The 24863-nt window shown below is 30.3% G+C and overlaps 1 protein-coding gene across 3 annotated transcripts in view; it reads left to right on the plus strand.

Moving 5' to 3' along the window:
• Gdap2 (ganglioside induced differentiation associated protein 2) overlaps positions 1 to 24863 on the plus strand; it is a 158466-nt gene that overhangs the window by 90278 nt on the left and 43325 nt on the right. For all 3 annotated transcript variants that reach the window (XM_077432142.1, XM_077432150.1, XM_077432159.1), the window contains 6 exons: positions 9288 to 9499; positions 9598 to 9740; positions 9924 to 10056; positions 10625 to 10734; positions 11230 to 11475; positions 15600 to 15750. In XM_077432142.1, coding sequence (XP_077288268.1) covers positions 9294 to 9499; positions 9598 to 9740; positions 9924 to 10056; positions 10625 to 10734; positions 11230 to 11475; positions 15600 to 15750 — 989 coding nt within the window. In that variant the 5' untranslated portion in view covers positions 9288 to 9293. The remainder of the gene's footprint in view (positions 1 to 9287; positions 9500 to 9597; positions 9741 to 9923; positions 10057 to 10624; positions 10735 to 11229; positions 11476 to 15599; positions 15751 to 24863) is intronic.

Below are 24863 nucleotides of genomic sequence, written 5' to 3' on the forward strand. Positions count from 1 at the left end.
ACTAATTAAAGACAATATTTTTAGTGTTTGCATATGTATCCCTTGAGGGTAGATTTCACGCAATTCGTTGTGCGGATTAAGAGTCGTGAGAATAATGCAGAAAAGCGATAAAGTTAGTTGAAAAACGATATTTTTAGTGTTAACATATGTGTCTTGAATGTATCGAGAAATGGCTGAGTAGATGCACGCAATTTGTTGTGCAGGCTTAAGAAGGGCTTTGATATTTTTGGGGGAAACATAATTCGTCTCGCAGATTGATTTAAAGGTCGTGGGAATAGAATACAGCTAACATAAAACAAATAAAGACTTATGTAGATATAACAGTATGCACAATGTATTTTTATTTTCATTAATGTGCCAGTCTTGTAATGCTCGTGGAGTTTATTTCGACCTTGGTTCATTCGAGATTAATTTCATGTTGTTTATGTTATGAGGAGGAAGCTGTTGTGACAATTCTGGTGATAACATTCCGACTTAGACAAAAATACGATTTCCTAGATGCATATGTACAGTCGTAGACAAATGTATTAGGCCACTCGTAAAAATGCTGTTGACTGGAAATACTCTTTTGAGTATTTGAAATGGCCATTACCTGTATCGCATCTTACTAGAAATTTATATATTGTTCTAACCAACTTTCTCTTCCTTGGGTTGTTTATTATTTTAAATTGTTCTTTTAACGCAAATCGGTGTTTCGACAAAGTGTTTGCGTCGCGTTATTTAAAGGTTCATTTATACCAGTACAGCTCAAGCCGGAAACTGCGCGTAAACAATCAGTACAGAAAATATTCTTTAGTACATTCTATAGGTATGTATATGGACATATTAATATTTTCCGCAATATGTACGTGATGTAACCGACACGATATATTCAGACAACATAGCAGTAGGGGAGAAGTACCATGAAAGGGCCATTCGCCATTGCCAATCTATGTTAAATAATGTCACAGAAATGAATGTTGTTTGGCAACACTGCAAAACTCTCCACTTGATCTGACATTTCAGGATCGAATGTGTTGAGACTTGTGTGCGAGAGTTTATTTCCGTTACCAAACGTGTTTTTTTTTGCGTTTTCTGCTGGAGCAAATAACTTAACTTAATTATTTAGTGTGTGATACTATGACAACGTCATTAAATACTCAGTTATCAAGGATTAAGCTCTGTAAGTTTATTTTCTCTAAACTGTGTGATATTTTTTTTTATTTTTAGGTTATTTCTCATAAAGTACCATTTCCTTGAAAGGGTCATTCAATGTTTCCATGAAAGGGACGGCTCTTTCATGGTAAATTACTTAAATGATCATTTATTTTAGAACTTTCAGTCCTTTAATTGAATTATTTAAGTTAGTATTTTATAAGTGATATCTATTACGTATTTTAGATACAAAATGTTAAAATGAATAAAAAAATATGCAGACATTGGAAATGCTCTTAAGGAAATCCTGGAAAAAAATCAAAGCATCCCGCTTTTGAAATTCGGTTTTCTTTCATTTATTCTATTCTTTGATATTTCCATTCTCTCAGATGTTGAAACAATTCAATAAATATTATATTCAATTTTTAATATATGTTGATATATTAATGATATTGTTACCGATAAATATAAAATAGGTAGAACGATAATATGACATTGTAAACGAAACACACAAATTTTTCAAATATAATTTCAATGGCCCTTTCTTGGGAACCAATGTCCCTTTCATTGACGGGTTTCCATGAAAGGGACAGAATTAATGTTTTTTAAAATCTTATGCATACGAAACCGTAAGAACGATTTATGATGTTTTTTTTTATCAATTTGCATTCCTAAAGGTTATTTTTATGTTTTCTTAATATATTTTTCAATTTTCAATTTATGAATCGATTTATAAAAATGGCCCCCACATGTCACCGAAACATATCAAACTGAACTGGTTTTCTGTGGTCACTGAAAATATTCATGACAGGACATCATAGTGTTGAATACTCCCGTACTAACGATGCCTGCCATGTATATATGAATATTTTGAGAAACGTCATATCGTGATAATATTGACTCGACAATACGACGCAATATTGCGTTCGGTAATGTATGTATATTTAAGCCGATTTTGTCTGGCACCCGCTTAAAAACAAGTATGAACGTGCCAAAAAAGGGCGTTGCTGTATAGTATGAACAAAAGTAGTATTTTCCGTCCAGTGTTGTGCTGAGCTGTTGACGCGCAGTGCTGGATAGCATATTCGTTCCCGTTACAGTTTTTTTAATCGAGTGCATCTTTTTATTTTGAAAAGTGCCAAAACACGAGAACCGAGTAAAGGGGATATACTCAGATTATTTTAAAACATTTTTTGAGTATTTGGATAGTTGGAAACTTCCAAACAATTTAAATTATCGCGATATGCAGTCCCAAACAACATTACAAATATATATATAGTGAGTGTTTCTATAAGAAATCGACCAAAAGCGGGAAGAATGAGAAAATTTGTGTCAAAAGAAAACATTGTGTCAAAATCTAATTTTGCGACTAAATATTTAAAAATCCCAAATTGTAAAGTTATTATGGACGCAAATGTAGTTATTTTTTAAAAATATTCCAACTTTGATACATACCTACATATGTACATACATACATACATATACCCGTCTTTTCCATAATAATATTCTCTTATCGTTAATATTTCCCATATACATATGTATATTAAGCCTTATACGTATGTATATTCATAAAGTATTGATTCTTCCACCTTGTTTTCAATAAGCTATGCGTCCTCGAAATATTGCACTCGATATATTTATCAATTTACGTACATAGGTTCATACATACATACATGTTATGTATCTGCTCGCGTACTTGATATTTCATGATCCAATGAATAGTATCTTACTCCTGGTTAGACTCATTTGATTAAATAAATAAATAGAAAAATACGGTTTTAAAATTTACCTAGTACAAATTATCTAATACTTGTGGAAACTTAATAGTACGTAAGTATGTATGTATGTAGGTACTACATATAATATTATCTCCTCGACGGCTATATCTATACTATAGATACCATATCATGAATATTATGATTTTATAGTATTCATGATACGTGTGATATGATTCATGTGCTATGTCCAGTTGGTAATTATTGATTATTATGAATCTAGTAATTTAATCGATATGATAAATGAAACTTTAATATTATTAATAATTTCCGGTGGTACCCGAGTCGTTCTTCTTGAGTTCTTACGTTCTTCTGCGCGCGCACATTAATACGGGAGGAAAAGCCTGTTCCTCTTGTTCCTGTTGTATCCTGCTAGCGCAAATTAAGTGAGTATGTACCGTTTACCATGCACCCTTTTGTTTGATCTTTCGACTTAAGATCTTTCGATTTTCGATCTTTGCCTTCCGATATTTGCGTTTTCGGGCGTTTCACATTCGGGCCCGTCACGAGACCGATAGGTACACATACATATATGTATGTACTTACATATATATCGAGATGTTAAGATTCTTTAAAAATTTTTACATATATTTCTGTAAATTATTATTTTAAAAAGTAAAATAAATGATGAACAATCAGAAGCAAAGTGAATAAAAAAGAAAAAAATCGAATTTATTCTCCTACTCGTGCTTCTTGAAAAATTCTTCGGCCTCCCAACTTTGTTTCAAAGCTCCTTCAATCAAAAAACGCTGATGTTATCAGTGCTCAGTCTATGATTAGAAATGCATATTGCGAGATTAGTAATTTTAAAAATAAATTTGAAGAATTCGTAAAAATTTCAACAATATTAGGGTTGAAACCACAATTGAAATTAAATCGTCAATCTCTTATCTAAAAGCATTTCGGTGGACTTAGTCATGATACACGATTCCAGGATCCATTAAAATAATTTTTAAACAATTTTTAACGCGGAACTAAACGTAACCTTAGTACCAATGAAGATTCGTATCACGTTTTTTAATGATATTGTTTCAAAGTTCGCTTTCCTGCAAAGCAATTATCAGATGACGACTTACATATATATGTACAGTGGCGGACTGGCCATACAAGCGTACATGCCCGATGGCATGTGGGCCCCACTATCCGTTAGAAAATATGGGCCCTCAGTAAAATTAAATAACTTTTTAACTATTTCACGTGTGTAAAAATTTATAGGATATTGCACTTTGGGACCTAGAGTTTGGGTATTTCAACAAAACAAATTTCTTACGATATACACAAACAACTAATACCTGCTTTAACAGCCCAAGGATCGGTTAACTTTTTTTATTAGGCTCGAAATGTAAGTTTCAACATTTGCGTGGGCCCTTTTACCGGGCCCATTTCCAACCTCAAGGTTATGTAATATTTCCAACCTATGTAACAACTACCTAATGAAATAAAAATGGGAATAAACAAATTTCCGTGAATAATATAAACTGAACTGCTTAAAACAATTTTGATAGGACGATTCATCATCAACCAGCGATTTAAATTTACTTCATACATACTTTCAAAATAATATTTGATTATACTTCGACGATATAGTAAGATTTAAATACACAATTTTAAACAGTTTCCGAATATAAAATCTATTCCTAATCTAGACACATCCATGTATATAGAAACATAGGATAGGGGCCCCTCCCCAAAATTTCGATTTTCGATTAACATAAATTGAAAATATTATGCATTTTTTGTTTTCAGGGACGTAATTTGGGGGGGGCACTCGCCCCCCTAAATTAAGGAATAGGCGAATTTAGAAAATATTATGAATTTAATGATTAATGAGATACTATGGATCTATGAATGCTGCGTTTATTTCTTATATTATTTTATTTTTTTATTTTATTTTTTATTTTATTTTATTAATTGAAAAATCAAATATTATGTTACTTTTGTGTAACTAATAAAATAATCGCTGCTATGTGCTTTGAAAAAAAAAAGATTTTATTATTTTGAAGCAAATATATTTTGGTTTTTAAGTGGTATGCCTTGGGTAAAATTCTTGGAAATTGTTCGTCCCATTGAGCGAATCGTTAGAAAGTTCGCCTTTACTTTATTGTGATACATTTTGATGGTCGACTTTTGTTAACCATTTTGCGACCATGTGAAAATTTTTGGAAAAAAATTTTCGCCTGCGGCGCTTTTTTGGCTTTTTACATAAGATATTTTTTCAAAAATAAGCTTATTTTTTTCATATTGTATATTTTCCATTTTTATTCCGATATAAAAAAGATTTTTCGAAAAAAAATTCAATTTGACCAATCTTTGCCTGCCCCCCCCCCCAAGAAAAAGCTGAAATGACGTCCCTGATTGTTTTCTACCGAAAGTAAAAGCCGCTTTTATGGCGCATTCTTTTATGATGCATTCTATTTACCTAGGACAAGGATTAAAACGAAATATACAATGTAATTTATGGATCTATTTTGCTTTTGCCATTTTTCTTGTACCTAAATTTGTTTATTCCCATTTTTGAAAATTTTATTTATTTTTTGCCCTTGATTTTTAGCGGGATGGAAAGAAGAAAATTTTGTTATATGGGGGGGGGGGACAAATTTTTTTAACCCTGGGTGGGGCCCCCTTTGACTCCTGGCATGCACTGATTTCAGTCCCAGTCCGCCACTGTATATGTACATACATATACATGTATGTATATCGTGAAGCCAAATCTCTAGCCAACTAATATGTCAATGACTTTGACAAATCATTGCCTAATCGGGTGCTTGATTTCCGTTCCTGCTTAAAAGAAAATAAACCTTGTAAAAATAAATAGGATCGACAGTGTTCATAATTTGTTAAAGCTCTTCATTTATAATTTTTATACTTTAAATTCGTCATTTCAATCATTTTATTCCTCTAACTATAGCCACTACGGAGCACTCGTTCACAAGTTGAAACTTATTAAAAATTACTTAAGGTCAACTACATATGTCACAACACCGACTAAAAGGATTAGTAATGTTAGTATTAAAAGTCAATGGGCAAATAGTATGGGAGGAAAACCCACGGCGGACAGAAATGAAATTGTGAGGATATATAGATAAATGTCTCTAGTTTATCATGGTAAGGGTCGCTTTCTTGTGGGTTGTGGGAATATTGAAAAAAAAAACTTATTCATATTTAACATTATTTATTCAGCGTAACACAGATCTGTCACACACTACACAATTATTACATCTATCTATATCAAAGAAATTCCAAACAAACAGCAAATAATCAGGTCCAGTAAACGTGCTTAGGTAGGTAGTCTATAAAAACAAAAGATAACCGGTAAACACACAGATCACAACGAAAGACAACGAGGACTGCGATGGCCGATGACACGAACGAAACAATGCGCCAGCGCAACGAGCGAGACGCGACCGTATACCTGAGTGTCAGAGAGAGGGAGCGAACGTATACCTGCCGATTTGATCACGCGGGACGTACATCAACTCGCCAAAATCCTTTAATCACTAAAGTTTTGTAAGCGTCGAACGGTAGCTACCCGTGGAGAAGAAACCAAAACAAACCCGGAAGAAAAAAAATCTGAGTATGGCTGCTTTAGTAGCTATTTAACAGAACGACAACTTATATTTAATAGTAGTATTCAAATTTTTGAATAAATATATTTTTGGTTCAAACTTTGTCCTCCCATGGATTCTAAATAAAATAACTGAATTTATACTCTTTCATTTTATATCATTTTCATTCGTGTCCGCGACCGGGTCGGATTGCGCCCAATAACCTTTTAACAAAACAGTGGTATTTACCAATGAAAAATCCAGAAAAAAAGTTTTTCTACGTAGAAAAGGTATGAATTATTAATTTCGAAAGTTATTTTGCTGTAAGGAAATAATATATGGAGGGGGGGGGGGCGCCTGAAATTCACGCTACGCCACTGGTTGTCAGCATCTTTGTCGTCGACTACAGATACATTGTGTTGCTTTTTTATTATTTTACATTACATATAAAGGTATTCTTATTTGTAGAACACGTATATTTTCTCCCTAGAGTACCTGAGGCGATATTAGACGTTGTTTTTTACCTTTACATGTCCTTAAACATTTTTATATACCACGATGTTTTTTGTGTATTTCTTTTATTTCGTCCATTCGACAGTTAATTATGCCAAATATACATAGAGTTCAATATCAATTGAATACTCCAACTATCCGCGTCGCCCCAGAATATAAAAGAGTTTTTTAAAAACATACCTCTTGTATAATTTGTATATAAAATTATTATTTTGAATAAAAACACAAATATTTTTTTTTTTTACTAACGTCATCTATGTATAAAATTAATGAATACCAAACGTCACCGAGATTAAAAACTTCCGGACTTGAAAAGCTTCTTAAACGATATTTTATTTCTATCATAATGGCGGAGGATCCATTTACTTATATTGATGACCAAAATGAGCAATATAGCAAAGTATGAAAATGATGGGATAAGAGGCAAACTTTTTCCTGAATTGTAATCGTAAGTGAAACGTAAAGGAGATATGTAATATGTAATAAAAATTAAACATCTTGGCAAACGCTCTCCATATATCTTGAAGACAAGTCGTCATTAAATGAGTTGCTTATCCTACTATAGTAGAATAAGACAAATATGTACATACAAATAATTTGCTTTTATAAAATGTCAACGAAAGTTCCTTACATATTTTCAATATTTTCTCGTATTAATATTATATTATGTCTGAAAGACGTGACACAGATACTGGCTTTATCCATATAACTACATACATACGTATGTATAATAAGAAAAGGTCTGAATACGAAATTATATTTCATATTTTCATTTCATTTTCCGAACATAATTTTTAAATCGAAAATTTTCTCGATCCGTTATATGTACATAAACCTCTCATGACCTTTCGACGTACAAGCATTGTATTATACATATTTGTTATTTGTTGTCGTGTTGGTTCGCTGTCTCCCGACATGCAAGTACCATGTTGAACCATCTTCCAAAAAATGTCGACGTAAATACAAATTTATGTGAACTCTACTTTATGTAAGGTTATAAATATATAAATCACCTTTCAGTTAAGAAATATACACCACATTTTCGGAGAAGCAAACATATTTGTAATATCGATATATGTATTATACTTACATATGTATGTACATATATAAATACGATGTTAAATAGTGATTCCTATTTTAGAACTTCAATGTTCCTTATTGAGGTTGTCAAAACAAATAAATAAATATATACATATTATAAATATGTATGTATGTATAAATTATATACATATGTATCCGTTTTCTGGTTTTCCGTAACCCAACATGCGATCCGAGTTTGACCGATTTCGAAATCAAACTAACCGTTTAACTGGCGTTTCGTGACTTGAAAAATTCGTGTGACCAAAATATAAAAATGCTTAACCATACTGGTAATTTAATACTCAAAACTGAAACCCCTCCCTCATTTTTTGTGTATGTATTTTTAAAATATACATAAATTAGACTTTAATCACCTAGTGGACTTATTCCATATGAGTCTGTTTTTAATTTTTAATATTATAAGCAATTTGTATGTATTTATGCATAATACTTACATCCATCTATATAATTCTAAAACCTATAAATAATATCTGCACTTTGTCATTTTTAGTATAAAATAATAAAAAATTGCGAGTGTTATTTTGTGATAAATCGCGTAATATTAACTACTTTTCTTCTTGCTTTTGTGTATGATAATAATTCAGGTAAATACTAAAGACTTTATAATACATCTTGAAGCTCAAACTGCTATAAGCTTTCATTGTTTTCGTCGCATTTAACTCGATTTATTCACTATCGTTATGTAAATTTACGACATTTATCATTTTTAATGGTCATTAGGAAAATTCTATTAGCCTAAAAACGTTCTCTAAGTTTTCAATATCAATTTCTATGCTTCGAAAAACATGTCAATAGTAACTTTGCGCTTATTCATCCTTTACCCATCACTATCCAAAGTTATATAACTGTTCTATTACAATATATTTGTTACAGTGAAAGCATATTTCAAGTGAAAATGTATTTTCCCCAATTTAAGCAGTGAAAATGTATCAAACAATGAATTTACAACGTTTAACTCTATAAAATTAACCCTAACAATCCAATCTTAAATAAATAGGGCCAACCCTTACTTAACCTAACCTATCCTAACCCTTAAATAATACCAACCCTAACAATCTAATCTTAAATGAATAAAACCAGCCCTGAAAATGTTATGATTTCATTGAAACGTCAGTGAAAATATATTTTCACATGAAATATAATACAACTGTAACATATACATATTAAATTTACAATATTTGACATGTTTATAATATTTGTTTTGTTTTGAAATTTTCAGATAAAGATGCGAGTGGTAAATGGTGTAGTAGTAGCACCTTTAGATGTTGGACCAACCGTTGTAACTCGTGCCATACGTACTACGACATTGCCGAGATGGGGAGCACAGCCTCCTTCTCGACCGCCAGCTGACTATTCCTCTATGACAGGTCCTCGACACCAGGAACCACCATTCACTGAAGATCAGGGATTAAACAAAAAAATTGTACTTTGGTAAATTGAATGAAAACAATAACATTTTTTTTATTCATGACAAAATAAAAAGTGACATTCGCTGATTGATGAATGAGTTTATTTTTGAATGATTTCAGGCACGGTGACATATCAATATTAGAAGTCGAGGCCATTACCAACACTACGAATGAATCGTTGGACGAACAAAACCCTATTAGCGATAGAATATTTGCTAGAGCTGGTTCCGCTTTAAAAGAAGAAATATTTATAGATGTAAAAGGTAATATAAATTGCAAGCGCTTGCAAATTTTCCACTCGCTTTTTTTAATCCATTGCGTATTATTATATTACTGCGTAGTTATCCCATCATAATATGACAATTGGCGTTTGAACATTTTGCCCTATTTGACCTATTAACCTTCAAGAATTTTGGCTTTTATGTTCCATGATTTTCTTTTTTCAGAATGTCGTACAGGAGACGTTAAAGTAACTTCAGGACACGAGCTTCCAGCACGTTATATAATTCATACTGTTGGACCTAAATACAGTGCGAAATATCATACAGCAGCTGAAACTACTCTTCATATGTGCTATAGGTAAAACACATTACAAATATGCATCAAAATATTATATACTAAAATAGTTAAAACTTATTTTTATTTGCTTCAATAAAATGTTCTCATTGGAGCTTTTATTTAAATTTATATTTTAACTTGAAGCTCTACATAAATTTCTTCTTCTGTAGACACAATTAATTATATTAAATAGACTAATTACATTTCATTTTTAGTAACTATAAATAGGCCTTGACGATTTTTGAAAAATTAAAATTAAGTGATTTATTAAAAAATATAACATGCGTCAAAAATACTTAAATTGTAATATCAAGATATACAATTAATTTGCCTAGTTTTATAATGTACATATTGTAATTTACTATTGGAAAGCTTCAACATTTTTAACAATTTACAAAATTATCATTATATGGAAATTTCGTTTTTCTTTATTTTTATCAATATATACTTCCACCTAAATTTAAGATATTTTTAGTTTAATGATTGAATACTTCTCAATGATTAAAAATTCACGGTTGAATTATCTTCAAATTAGAGTAAGCTTAAAAAATTCAAAATTGTAATGTTTATAGTTTGTTTCTTTTTTCAGAAATGTTTTACATAAAGCAAGAGAACTAGGAGTTCAATCGTTAGCTCTATGTCTAGTACATTCAGTTAAGAAGAATTATCCAGCAGATTTAGGCGCCCACATTGCTCTACGTAATTATTTTCATATAGTATTATATGTACATATTTTCATTGAAATATAAATTGTATATTCTCATTTATTTATGAAAAACGTTAAGTCAGTTTCAAATCAAATTGTATAATGTACAAATTTTCTAATATCATTTCCATTTATTTTATATTAATTTAAAAAAAAATCTTTCAAGATGACATCTCCTTTTCATGCTATATATTTATACTAATTATTGTCTAAATTGTACCTTGTTCGTTTTTTCTACTATTTATATATTTTCGTTTATTATGTATATGATGATGATTCAACACATTATTGTATGTGTTGCAAGATTTGGAGTGGTCAAAAAATTTACACTTATGAATTTTTTTGAAAATTGTACAGATGACTCTATCCAATCTCTTTTAATAGAATTTCTTATATATTTCATTTCTAAAATTAAATTGTAATATCTTTTTGAAGATTGAGCTGCTTTTAAAATTACATGGATGATTATGATTTCAATTTTTTTGTAGGTACTGTACGTCGTTTTTTGGAACGATATGGTGCTTCTCTGCATACATTAGTAATTTGCGGTGATGGTCATCAAGAATTATCATTAATAGAAGCGCTCCTACCCTTATATTTTCCACGAAACGAAGCTGAAGAGCGAGCATCTCGTTGGAGACTTCCAACAGACATTGGTGGTCCAACTGGTGAACCTCATTTACCCGATCGGCAAATTAGGATAATTGATAATCCTCAACATACAGTCATGGACGGTTTGAATTATTCAATATTATATTTTTGAACTTGTTTAAATTTTTTTAAACAAGTTCAAAATATCATAAGTTAAGTTATTTATTTTCAATAAAAGTACTCGAAATTCAGTGGTTCGAGAAAGAGATCATTTGTATTGGAAGAATAATTATTTTCGCAAAATATTTACATTCATTTTATTTCTCAATAAGTACATATATTTAATTATTATCAATGGAATTAGTTATTAAACATACATATTAAATCGTATTTCAATTTTTGAAAGCATTATATGCTTGACTTTATTTTTGTAGTTGAATAAATTTTGAATGGAGATAAACAATTCAGTGATAATATATAAAAGTTTAGGAGCATTTAATGTATATTAAAAGTAATTTTTACTGTACATATTAATACTAGCATTCTTGTCAATGTTCAAAATATTTTTTATTGTTTCGTATCCTTGCGCGGTGATCCTCATTCACGTTATAGTTAATCTTATCAGTATCAATATAAAGAGATAATTCTATATGTACAAGAATGAGTGCACTGATTAGAATGTGAATTTTCTATGTAGCTAAAATCTTTATAGTAATCATTTGTGTCGCCACATCAGCTAGTTGCAGCTTGTTTCTTCACTTCATTGTATATCAAATACATACATATATCACAATGAAAAAAAATATATTTTCTAAAGGTAATTTCTTTAAATTTTCTATTACAAATCAGGTAGAACAAATATTTATAATTTTTATTGTGTCATGCTGCGTACGGACCAAACCAACGACGATTTTGGGCCAACGTTTTAACCAGCAGGATAAAACCAGTAGCGTACAAAATATCGAAATAAAAATTAAATTTAAAAATTGAAATTAAATATCATTATGAAGCGTTAAGCCTTGCTAGACCTACATACATATGTAGCTCTAATATCTGAAATCCTTTATTATTGTGATTCACAATGAAAATTTGCGTTTATTGCATAGAATTTGCAATGACTTAATTTCAATTTCAAATTTAATTTAATTCGTTTACTTTATTGACTTTCTGTGTATGTAGGGTATGTACATATTACATATATATAAAATACATATATTAATTACAAATGTGTAAATATTTTACATATCATTGTTAACATGAAAAATCACCACAAATGATAATTATTTCGTTTAGAGCAAGGTTTCCCAAACTTTTTCAGCGACGGTACACTTGGCAAATCCGAAAATTTTGACGGAATACTTGGTTTATTTTTTAGGTTAGATAATTCATAATAGTAAAAATAAAAATAAAAAATATCATTTATTTAATAAACATAAAAATACAAATAATTAAGACTCTCAATGACTGATGATTTTGAGTTGATGAATTGCAAATTTTTTTCATATCAGGCACAATATTGGTCACTTGAATTCTTATATCTGCCATGGCTTTGAGTCTATTTATGTATTTTGTTACATACCTCTTCTTACTTCGCCTTACGATTATTTTCGTTTCAACATAATTAGAGAATCCCACTTCGCATAAATACGTTGTGGAAAACAGAAGTAAACAAACAAATAACAGCTTGTTTTGACACATTGGGGTACTCTTCAGTCAGACTAGCCCAGAATTCATTTAATGGCTGATCTTTATATTTTTGTTTCAAATCACAGTCATTAATTAAATCAATTAAAATCTCATAATCACTTGCGCTTAAACATACTGGCCTAACTGCCACGGAAAAAGTCGATAAAATGTTGCAAATTATTTTGTGCCCTCAAGAATACTAATAATTCACTTCGAAGTTCATAAAGTCTTAAACTTCCGCGGAACATCAGTGTTCCGCGGAATATAGTTTAGGAAACCCTGGTTTAGAAGTACTTGCAGTATATTGTATGATTACATTACACTATATTATACATACATACATTCCTATTTATTTTACTACATCGGGTTTCAGATTTCAACATAAATCTTCTAGGCATATTTTGCATTTTAGTCATTTTTTCATAATTGACATTCAATCTTATAAAATTTCAAATTAATATTATGCTGTTAACCTGGATGTACCTCAATCATTAATCACCAATGAATCAACGCTTTCTGAGTCATGAATATTATCTCATCACTAGTCACCGGAGCCTGAGGGGGCCGTGTATTGTTCAATGGTTGTAAATGCATTGTTAAAGGTTTGCCGAACAATGGATAGCACTGTGACTATCCTACCTCTACTCATCACCAATGTACTGAGTTATAAATGTTTGTATGTACGTTTATATGTATTGAGAATGTGCTATTGTTGTCATTATATCTTCATATATGCATATACATACATGCGAATATAATATAAAAGAACAAAAGAAGAAGAAAAATTAAAAGTAATAATTAATTTTGACCATTCTTAATTTGTAATATGATTTTTTTTTAATTCTGCTAATCTTATCATTCGGTTGGCAATATAAAATACTAACTTAATATATTAAGCATTACAATACTATGGTCTATACCCTAAATCGTTAATATTTTCTCCGTGTCCATTGAGTCATTTAATTGTCCTTTTTTTTTTCTTTTACATAGTGGGTTTATCAATAAAACATATTTTTAATTCAGATCATTATTAAATAATTTAAAATGTTTAATATGTATATTTTAATAAAATCTGTGATTGTTTTTTAATCATTTGGTATAATATCAGTGGTATAATTTTTTTTAAGAACTATTATATTATCAGATATGCAATTCATCGTTGATTGATTTACTCCAATGAAGTGCCAATAGAAAGACAGTACTACGTTGTGGCCAATGCAATCGATATTTTTTTCATTTACAATATATTCTTATCCTTTTCTGGGTTACTGACAATAGAAATGTATAAATAAATATGTTTTTTAATACAAATGTACATACAATTTTTGCCATTTAAGTATCGAATATGGAATATTTGGCACTCGAGTTCTCGTTAGTATGATGGACTTTTCGGCTACTAGATGCTCCGTTACAGAGATTTTAATGACTTTTGGGCGAGCGCTTTGTGAGCAATAATCACTGAACCGCTACTCGAGAAAAATCAGTCAATTTCGATATCTGGGGATTTGAAATATTTTCTTCATATTATTATATTCCTTAGGATACCTTAGAATTTTTTTTATGTATGATATCTATGAATAGAAGTTTGAGACTAAATCTTTTAAATGATACTTTTTTTGTATGAAGTTGGAGAATTTATAAACACATGCTGTGTTGTCGGCCTTTGATTGAATTTTATTAAAAACACAGCGTATATGTTTACGGATCATAGTGAGTTATAAAAAATTATGACAAAGTAATTTTGTTGCCATTTTCCACCTAGTGATAGAATGAGTCAGTTTTTACATGCCTTCATTTCAAATAAAATGTGCATATGTATATGTTGTCTGGTTGCAAATGATTAGATCGTATTTTAACAAAATGAATGCTAATTGCGTGAGGTATGTTAGGTCACTACTGTTCAATGACTGTATAGTGTTTCCAAAACGCAAACAAATCAATGTTTAACAAATTAACATTTTCTCTTTGGCTAATTGGCTACTTTTTAATCAATAGTACTTTTCATGGCCTCTTCTTATATATTTCAATGGTATATAGATATTTTTGCCTTTGCTTTGCATGACATTTCTTATGCAAATTATATTCATTATCATTAAAACCTAACGCAAGATCGCACTTCACAGTTTGTCATTATTATACTGACACAGATCTTTTAAACATTGTTACTATAATAGAGTAAATTTTAAAAATATGTCGCTTTATTGAGAAATTGCTATTGCTCGGTTTGTGTAAATCGTGACTTTATATGTCATCGTATGTGATGTTGTGTATTTTTAAAGATAACACTACTCCCCAAATTTTCCGTGTGCTAAACAACATGTACACTTGAAATCAGTGGTGATGTTGATTGTCTGCAGTAGTCATACGTAAAATGTTAAGTGTTTTTTACGAAATTTACGAGAATGATAAACGAAGCATTTGAATTTTCAACTTGTACGTATTATTTTTTAAATTGAAATATCAAACGCACATTTCAATTGTATTGATTAATAGCAACATTATTATTAAAACATTTAGAATATTCTATTAAATATATTTATATGCATACAATATGCTAATAATTTCGACGTTTGAATTTTAGCTGACGATGATAGTATTGACGTGGAGGGACTCAGCGCGGCATTTGGGCAAATGCAAGGAGACCTCGATAAACAAAGACTACTGGGAGAGCAAAGACCGCAATTTGATCCTATTGCTGAAATCATGGCCAGAGAAATTGAGCATCAAGAGAGGTAAATTATTAAGTTATTACATATATGTATTTTTTTAATGATTTGATTTTCGAAAATGTATAAATACACTTTCGATAAAATATTGCATTGGTGATCCTCGTTTAGTCGGAAATGTATTATTTTATGATAATCCAATGCAGATTATTTTTGAAATAAATACAAATTTGCATCTTCTTATATATAATTTCGAAAGAGACTTTGTATGTATGTATGTAAGAAAATATGTAATGTTGGTTGGGAATTGTTGGGAAAGTTTCTATGACTACATGGGGATGGGGGGCGCCGGGGGCGAAGGCCCCCGGGGCGAGGAACTTCGTAAACAAGTCAAAATTTCTATGACGATGAGTCGATTTTTTTTTTCGATTCAAATAAATTTAATAAAAAAACAAATGAATATTTACTATTAGATTCGCCATGTGTATATTATAAATACTGAGCGAAGCCGGGTAAAACAGCTAGTATGTATATAAATACACCACTTTTAAGTAGTTGTTTTACCCGGCTTCGCTAAGTTTTTGTAATATAAACAGGTTAAACATAGCGGATCTAATAGTAAATATTCATTTGTTTTTTATCGTCGTCATAGAAACTTTGATTTGTTTTCGATGTTACCAACCAACATTAAATACATACTTAAAAGTCTCTTTCGAAATTATATAATAGATAAATTTATTCGTTTACTAACATCTTCAAATGTACAAAAAAACCTTAGCACAGATACGCTAAGACTGAATAGATCAGCGGCTCCCAACCTTTTTTGACTCGCGTACCACTTGGTAGTACATTCCCCTAAATTGTACCACCATATAAAAATGATTGTATTTCATGAAATTTGTTATTGTAATTACCCAATAGCAATTGAAGACTTTGTTTGAAAAACAGCACATGTCACAAAATACGAATTGTGCAGGAGAGCAAAAAAACTATTTATCTTCCGTAATTATTGAAAAATACTTTATTTAATACATTTTATATTTAAAAATACAATATACAGTAAGAATAGTTTAAAAATAAAAGTTGCGAAATACACCTAAAAAATAATAAAAAATAAAAACCAGGTGGGACATAGGTCGTTTTTCCACAAATTTCGCAATTATTGAAAAATACTCTATTTATTACATTTTATATTTAAAAATACAATGTATAATAAGAATAGTTTAAAAATAAAAGTTAAAAAACACACGTAAAAAATAATAATAAATAAAATAACCAATAATTCGTTTTTCCATAAATTGCGCAATTATTGAAAAATACTTTATTTAATACATTTAATATTTAAAAATACAATATTCAAACTTAATAAGTTCTTTAATAAGTTGATCTTTCTAGAACAGTGGTCGGTAACCTGTGGCTCCGGAGCCGCATGAGGCTCTTTGCATCAAAACTCGCGGCTCTCATTGTCTACCAAAGTTTACGTGAAATTATATAAATACGTATTCCGATAAGGGTGTATGAAACATAAATTTCAAAAATTGATTTTCATACATCTCCACAATTTTCAGCTCATAAATGAGTAGGATCTATATTAAATTTTAATATACAATCCAAAACTATTATGTTGCGGCTCCCAAACTTTCAAATTTTGCAACTTTTTTCTTTGGTTTGGCTCTTAGCTAGAAAAAAGTTCTTCATCACTGTTCTAGAAATATTAAACAAATACAATCTTCGTTATTATATATTTGTAAAGAAACATGTGGAAGTTATAAAATAAGAGGTAAATATGCATACAATCACAATCATACCTATATGTATGTATATATATATATATATATATATATATATATATATATATATATATATATATATATATATATATAGGTATGAAATGTGAAAAAAATATGTAATAATATGAAAAAACGATTTTTTAAAATATAAAATTGTGCCATTCAATAGTTTTAAAAAAGAATATTATACCATTAGAAGAAGTTATAAAACATATGACGTACATACATGCATCGTTTGAGGCCGATCTTGTAGGAAGAACAACATATGTCCCTGGACATATGTTGTTTTTCTAACAAAATGCTTGGACAAGTGTTGTTTTTCCAAAAGTGGCTATTTTTTGACGCTCATTTTTAGTGACTTAGAGATTTTTTCCACATCCAATAAAAAGTGAGCATGTAGTCCGTGATCAGGACTATCGTTTGCAACAATAAAATCGATTTCGAAAAAAATGGACATATGCTGTTTTTCAAACGAAGTCTTCAATTGCATTGTAAGAAATTCGAAGATATGGTAGACGCAATGGATCTGTTTTTTTAAGAAATTTTGTGAAAAAAAAGTTTAATTACGGTATTTAAAGTATAAATTACGAACTTGAGGGCATAGAAATGTTATAATAATAGAAGTGCCTTTACCAATACATTACCTGTGTCAAATTAATACGCGTACCGTTTCCATAACCACAAAAACGCAGGGAATAGAATCAAGGTCATCACATATTCACTACAGAAATAGTTTTTTTAATTTGATATACATTTATTTACAATTTAAGAATATGGTGGTGTTGGGCGTTTACGTTTATGTTTTTATGGTGGTGTTTGGATTATTTTCATCCACTTTTTTTATTTGTCTCCTTGTGAACTCTTAAATTAACGTGTAATGCAGAGCATCGCAACCTGAGTGACGCGGCACCATTTCGATCTAACGCGTGTGAGACAAAAAACCGATGTTAGTTAACGTTTTTGTCCATGTTTGTACGGACTAGTAAGCGACTGCCGATGAAGTACATATGTATTTATCTACTCAGCTGACAAACTCTACGAGTCGTAAACAATGTTTGCCGCGAATATCAAGAGGTTGCGTGGCTCTGGTGTAATGTATGGTTTCGACAAAAATATGTATAATATAAAATGAACGATGTTTATATCAATTAAACTTAAATAATTGGTTATTAATTGTATAATAAAATATTCGGTGCCACCAAGAGAAATGTTTTTACATTTATTTTAAAATATTTTTTACATTTCTCTGGTGCCTCCCCTGAAATTTTATGTAGAAAGCTTTACGTCGCCATGACATATGGGATATAAAAAATGATCGCTGACACGAAAACCATGTGAAACATATAAGAGGTTAGTAAAAACTGTCAAAATACGATGTTAAAAAATTGTATGCGGGGAGCTGTGACTAATCGCTTGCGACCTACCGCGGGCAATTACATATTAGGGATTACGCTAATATGTAATTGCAATTATTTGCAAATTACATAAAATGTCATAACTTTCAAAGTATTTAACATATTTTGATAATTTTTTCAATATCAAACTCACCAAATCCCGGAGCAGCCGAACATAAAGATCCAATTAACTTAACAAAAAAAGAAAAGAAACAGTATTTATATTTTACCCTACGATAACCACCAGACTACGTAATCGGTAAAAATACCCTTCCCGCAAGTAACTATCAGTCGGCGTAAAAGGTATTAATACCCGTCTCGCATTGAATGTGTTAATTGAAAAATATGTTGCTTAAATGGTTAATTTACTAATAAAAATGTATCCCATATTGTTTATTGTGTGTTTTTGAATGCACTGTGCAATTTTTAACGATGCACTTTCCCATCTTGCGAGTAATATAAAAAAAAAAATAGAAATTTTTATCGGACATATGTACGTCGAGCACCAAACATCAAACACGTCTGCTTCGCTAATTATTATAAAAGGTCGTTTTCCACCTGACAACAATACGACGCCTATAGCCACTTCTATTATTATAAGTTATAATAATATACCCTCAAGCAGAGAAATGTTATAATTTATAACATTTCTCTGCTTGAGGGTATATCTCGCATCATTTGAATCGAATTTACAAAAATTATGTTCCTCGAAAAAATCAAGGATCTCATAAAAATTTATTTTGTAAGGAGATTTAATTAAGAAAAGAAAAAATATTATATCGACATTGTAATTTTGTGTTTTTATTAAAACCATCTATTAGTAATAAAAGTATGACGAAATAGTAGATAAATAAATTAATCTTTGAGCATTTTATAATTGTGACTATGCAAATAACTTTTTTTTCATAAAATTTCTTAACAAAACAGATCCATTGCGTCTACCCTGTCTACAAATTCCTTACCATGCAAATCCTATATGCAGGATTTTCGATCATCGACTGTACATATCGACGTTGATTATTATTAATTAAGATAATGTTTATTAATTACTAGTTTTGGGCTCGTTAATTTTAACGGGTGGTTTCGGAAAGGATTTGATACACGAATTAAAATAAAGTTTTATGTTATATATAAAGAACAAAGTTATGTTCGATGCGCTGTCCTCTTATTTTTCAAATATCGTTAAAATATAATTAATTTAATATTTATAATAAATTAATTATATTTTAAATAATTTAATATAACAAAAAGTTAAAAATCTTGCTAAATAAAATTATATGTACTTACTCTTTTATGAACACATTTGTGAAAATGGTTTTAGTCAATTTCAATTACTGTTTAAAAAAAAGGCCATTTAAATATTCTACGATGGTTCCACGGCTAAGTCTCCGAACTCAAGTATACCTATAAGAAGATATTTGTGTTCGTGTGAGAGTTCGCTGGTTCGACTCCGAATGAAAATTTATACAAAGTTTAAGCTTTTTATCGATTTATTCATTATGTTCAGCTAGCGTTAGGACACACACACACACACAGATTAGCGTCTATATTTATATATATATATATATATATATATATATATATATATATATATATATATATATACAGTGGCGGACTGGGACTGAAATCAGTGCATGCCAGGAGTCAAAGGGGGCCCCCCCAGGGTTAAAAAAATTTGTCCCCCCCCCCATATAACAAAATTTTCTTCTTTCCACCACGCTAAAAATCAAGGGAAAAAATAAATGAAATTTAAAAAAATGGGAATAAACAAATTTAGGTACAAGAAAAATGTCAAAAGCAAAATAGATCCACAAATTTCATTGTACATATGCCTGAGTTGTACCTTTGTACCTTTGTACCATTGTACCTGAGTGCGTCAGGTCTGCTAAAAACATGGATGCATTCCTGCGAGGTGCGAAGAGACACCTCTGTGAGGGACAGTACATATAAGTTAATTATACATTTTAGAGTTAAGTATAATAATTAAGATGTATTTTTAAATTAGCTTGATAGCTAAAATATATATAAATAAATAAATAAATAAATATATTTCGTTTTAACCCTTGTCCTGGGTAAATAGAATGCGGCATAAAAGCGGCTTTTACTTTCGCTAGAAAACAATCAGGGACGTCATTTCAGCTTTTTCTTGGGGGGGGCAGGCAAAGATTGGTCAAATTTTTTTTCAAAAAATCTTTTTTAGATCAGAATAAATATAGAAAATATCCTTTACCTTATTGAGTTATAAAATATAAAAAAAAGGAACTTATTTTTGAAAAAGTAATTATAAAAAAATATTATGTAAAAAGAGAAAAAAGCGCCGCAGGCGAAAATTTTTTTCCACAAATCTTCACATGGTCAACATTAATCGACCATCAAACTGAGTCATCAAAAAACTATCAATTAACTTAATTTCTACCAACTGTCTTTTCACTTTATCTATGTACATATGTAAGTACGTAATAACAATAGATACATTTTTGTTTTGTTTTTCTTCAAAGCACATAACAGCGATTATTTTATTAGTTACCCAAAAATAACATATGTACATAAGAAATAAACGTAGCATTCATAGATCCATAGTATCTCATTAATCATTAAATTCATAATATTTTCTAAATTCACACTATTCCTTAATTTAGGGGGGCGAGTGCCCCCCTATGGCCCCCCCAAATTAAATTAATTAAATTAATAAAATTAATGTTAATCGAAAATCGGGATTTTGGGGAGGGGGCCCCTATCCTATATTTCTATTTACATGGATGTGTCTAGATTAGGAATAGATTTTATATTCGGAAACTGTTTAAAATTGTGTATTTAAATCTTACTATATCATCGAAGTATAATCAAATGTTATTTTGAAAGTATGGAGTAAATTTAAATCGCTGTTTGATGATGAATCGTCTTATCAAAATTGTTTTAAGCAATTCTGTTTATATTATTCACGAAAATTTGTTTATTCCCATTTATATTTCAGTAGTTAGTTGTTACATAGGTATTGGTATATACATAATATTGACGTTGGAAATGGGCCCACGCAAATTTTGAAACTTACACGATTCGAGCCTAATAAAAAAACCGATCCGTGGGCTGTTAAAGCAGGTATTAGTTGTTTGTGTATATAGTAAGAAATTTGTTTTGTTGAAATACCCAAGCTTTAGGTCCCAAAGTGCAATATCCTATAAATAGTTAAAAAGTTATTTACTTTTACTGAGGGCCCATATTTTCTAACAGATAGTGGGGCCCACATGCCATCGGGCATGTTCGCTTGTATGGCCAGTCCGCCACTGTATATATATATATATATATATATATATATATATATATATATATATATATATATATATATTAGCGTCGAGAAGCGCCGGGATCGATCCCATGAGCTGATGTCGATTGAAAAGAATTTTTATTAAGAAGAAGTATATCTGTAGTGCTGCTGGTCAGACCTGGATTTGTGACTCCAGGTCGATCGTTTCCTATCAGAGTTTGCCAATTTTCTCTGATTTCATTGTTGAAACGGTTCCCAGTAAAATTGGCTACATATCCTTCCTACCTACTATGTCACCCAGAGAAGTGTTATACAATAGAAGTGCCTTTTTGAACAAATATCCTGTGTCAAGCGCGTTCACAGACTATAATTAGTAATAGTTGTCTCTGTCACGCTCGTAAGCGTGTCCGCGCGCGAGAAAGAGTGAAGAACATCGTGTCTACGCGCCAGCTTTTAATTAACAGACCTTTTTTCACGAACGGAATTAGGGTCATCACAAATTCACTACAGAAATAAAAGTCCTTTTTATTTATTTTTTGATAATAGAATATACATGTTTAGAGATTTATTTACAATTAAATATTGATACAAATAATAAAAAATTTAAATTAGAAACCACTAAAAATAATTTGCTTATTAAAGTGTTGATGGTTACTTTCGCTTTTACTTTTTATAGTAAACATTTTGCTTTCAAAATGTAATCGTGTAAAAAAATATTTCTCGATTATTGCTTTAATTAGTAATAAACAATGACTTTCTGTATTTCCGTCAAAATGTGGAGCAAATCTAATAATGGTGGAGGTATCTAATAGTTGATATAAAGTTTTGCTTACAAAAAAATTTAGATCGTATTTTGGCAATAAGGTGTTATTACCACTTGCTGTTAAGACACATTTAAATAATTCTTCACAAGTGCAGCAAATATCAATTACTTCTTGAGTGGGGTAAACTAACCCTCCTTTATCTTTTAAAATAATTAAATTGTGATACGGAAGTAGATTTTCAGAAACTAGCGCATCACAACAATAATTACAACAGATTTTTTGTAATATTTTTTTCACGGCAAACCCGGCGATATAGGCTATAGTGTTTTTAAATTATTTTTACATTTCTCTGGTGCCACCCCTGAAATTGTATGCAGTCGGTGGCGGTCGCAAGACACAAGATGCAACTTGTCAAATTACGATGTCAATTGAATAATATGTTACTTAAATGATTAACTTACCTATGAAAATGTATTCCATGTTGTTTGTTGTGTGTATTTGAATGCATTGTGCAACTTTTAATGATGCACTTCCCCCACTTGCCAGTAATATGAACAATGTTTATCAGAGATACGACAAGCCCCATACACGAAACACGACTGCGGCGGAAAAAAATTAAGTGTGGCTACAGCCACACTTCAACTGTCGACACTTTTGATGCCTTAGGGCACTTCTATTGTATAACACTTCTCTGATGTCACCACTATTTGAGATTGATTAATGTATAATAAAATGTATGTACAATTCATAGATATCTCGTTAATTTGCGAGTTTTTCAGTGTCTCGTAATTGAGCGACTTGTATAATAAAAAAAAATGCTGCAATATTTGTAATTGGCCATTTTGATTTTTTTTTCGCTTATCACTAACCATCAATCGCGTACCACGGGTTGGGAACTGCTGGAATATATCATTACAGTTTCACTAATTAACATGTTGACCATGAATTTTATGCCTATCGAACAAAATATTATTAATATCGTTTACATAAATTTTCAGTGGTTTGCATATATCAATATCAATCAATTTTCTTTCTGTTTGATTAGTTTCTTGACTGATACTCACATATTATTAAAAAATTATTATATACTAGTAGTACATTAATTTTTTTAGAATAAAGTAGGTACTCTTTTAAATACTGTGTAAAATAGGTATTGACTTCATTTATTATTATTGGCTTACGAACGATTGTGGACAATGATAATAATTTACAAGTTCTAAATTTTGCTAGAAAAGGCCCATTTTGGGGGCCTTAGGCGCGCACTTATTTTCATGTATGATAAACCACCGCTGCGCTGCATACCTATGTATGTACATATATATACACATATGTAAATTATAAATAATAGCCTCAGTTTTATCAGCAGTTTATTCTTGCAATTAAATATGTTTTAGCATAGATAATCCTAGTGCAATGATGGATATTATTATTACAATTAAAATCATAAAATAAATCTCACAATATAGACGTCCTACATACGTATTCTTTGTATGATAAATAGTACACATAAAATACCTGTTTACGTTTGCAGTAAAGCATACATGCAGAGAAATGTTATAATTACATTTCTCTGCATACATATGTATATATGTTAATTCTATCTTGTCTATGTTTATGTGTACATACATATTGTGTGTTTGTCTTTCATTCAAATGGTCACTCAACTATTCTCAAAATATTATTCGTATATGTATATATATATACATACATATGTATATTTTAATTTAAAAATATATTTAGTCGGCTTCTTCTTGGTATTGTATGTTTTGTTTCGTCATTGATTTTAAGTTGGAAAACTCATAAATCTATTTATTTGTTAATGGTAGTTTTGAAGTTGTATGAAACAACTGAATTTAACTTAAGGGAAAGAGTACTTTATTACAATTTTGCCACAGTAACCTGCCTGTTTTCATATTTGACGCATAATGTGTACATTTATCATTTCAAAATTCACAATAAAACTAAA

The sequence above is a fragment of the Arctopsyche grandis genome, chromosome 1, assembly GCF_051622035.1.
Source record: "Arctopsyche grandis isolate Sample6627 chromosome 1, ASM5162203v2, whole genome shotgun sequence".
NCBI lineage: Eukaryota > Metazoa > Arthropoda > Insecta > Trichoptera > Hydropsychidae > Arctopsyche > Arctopsyche grandis.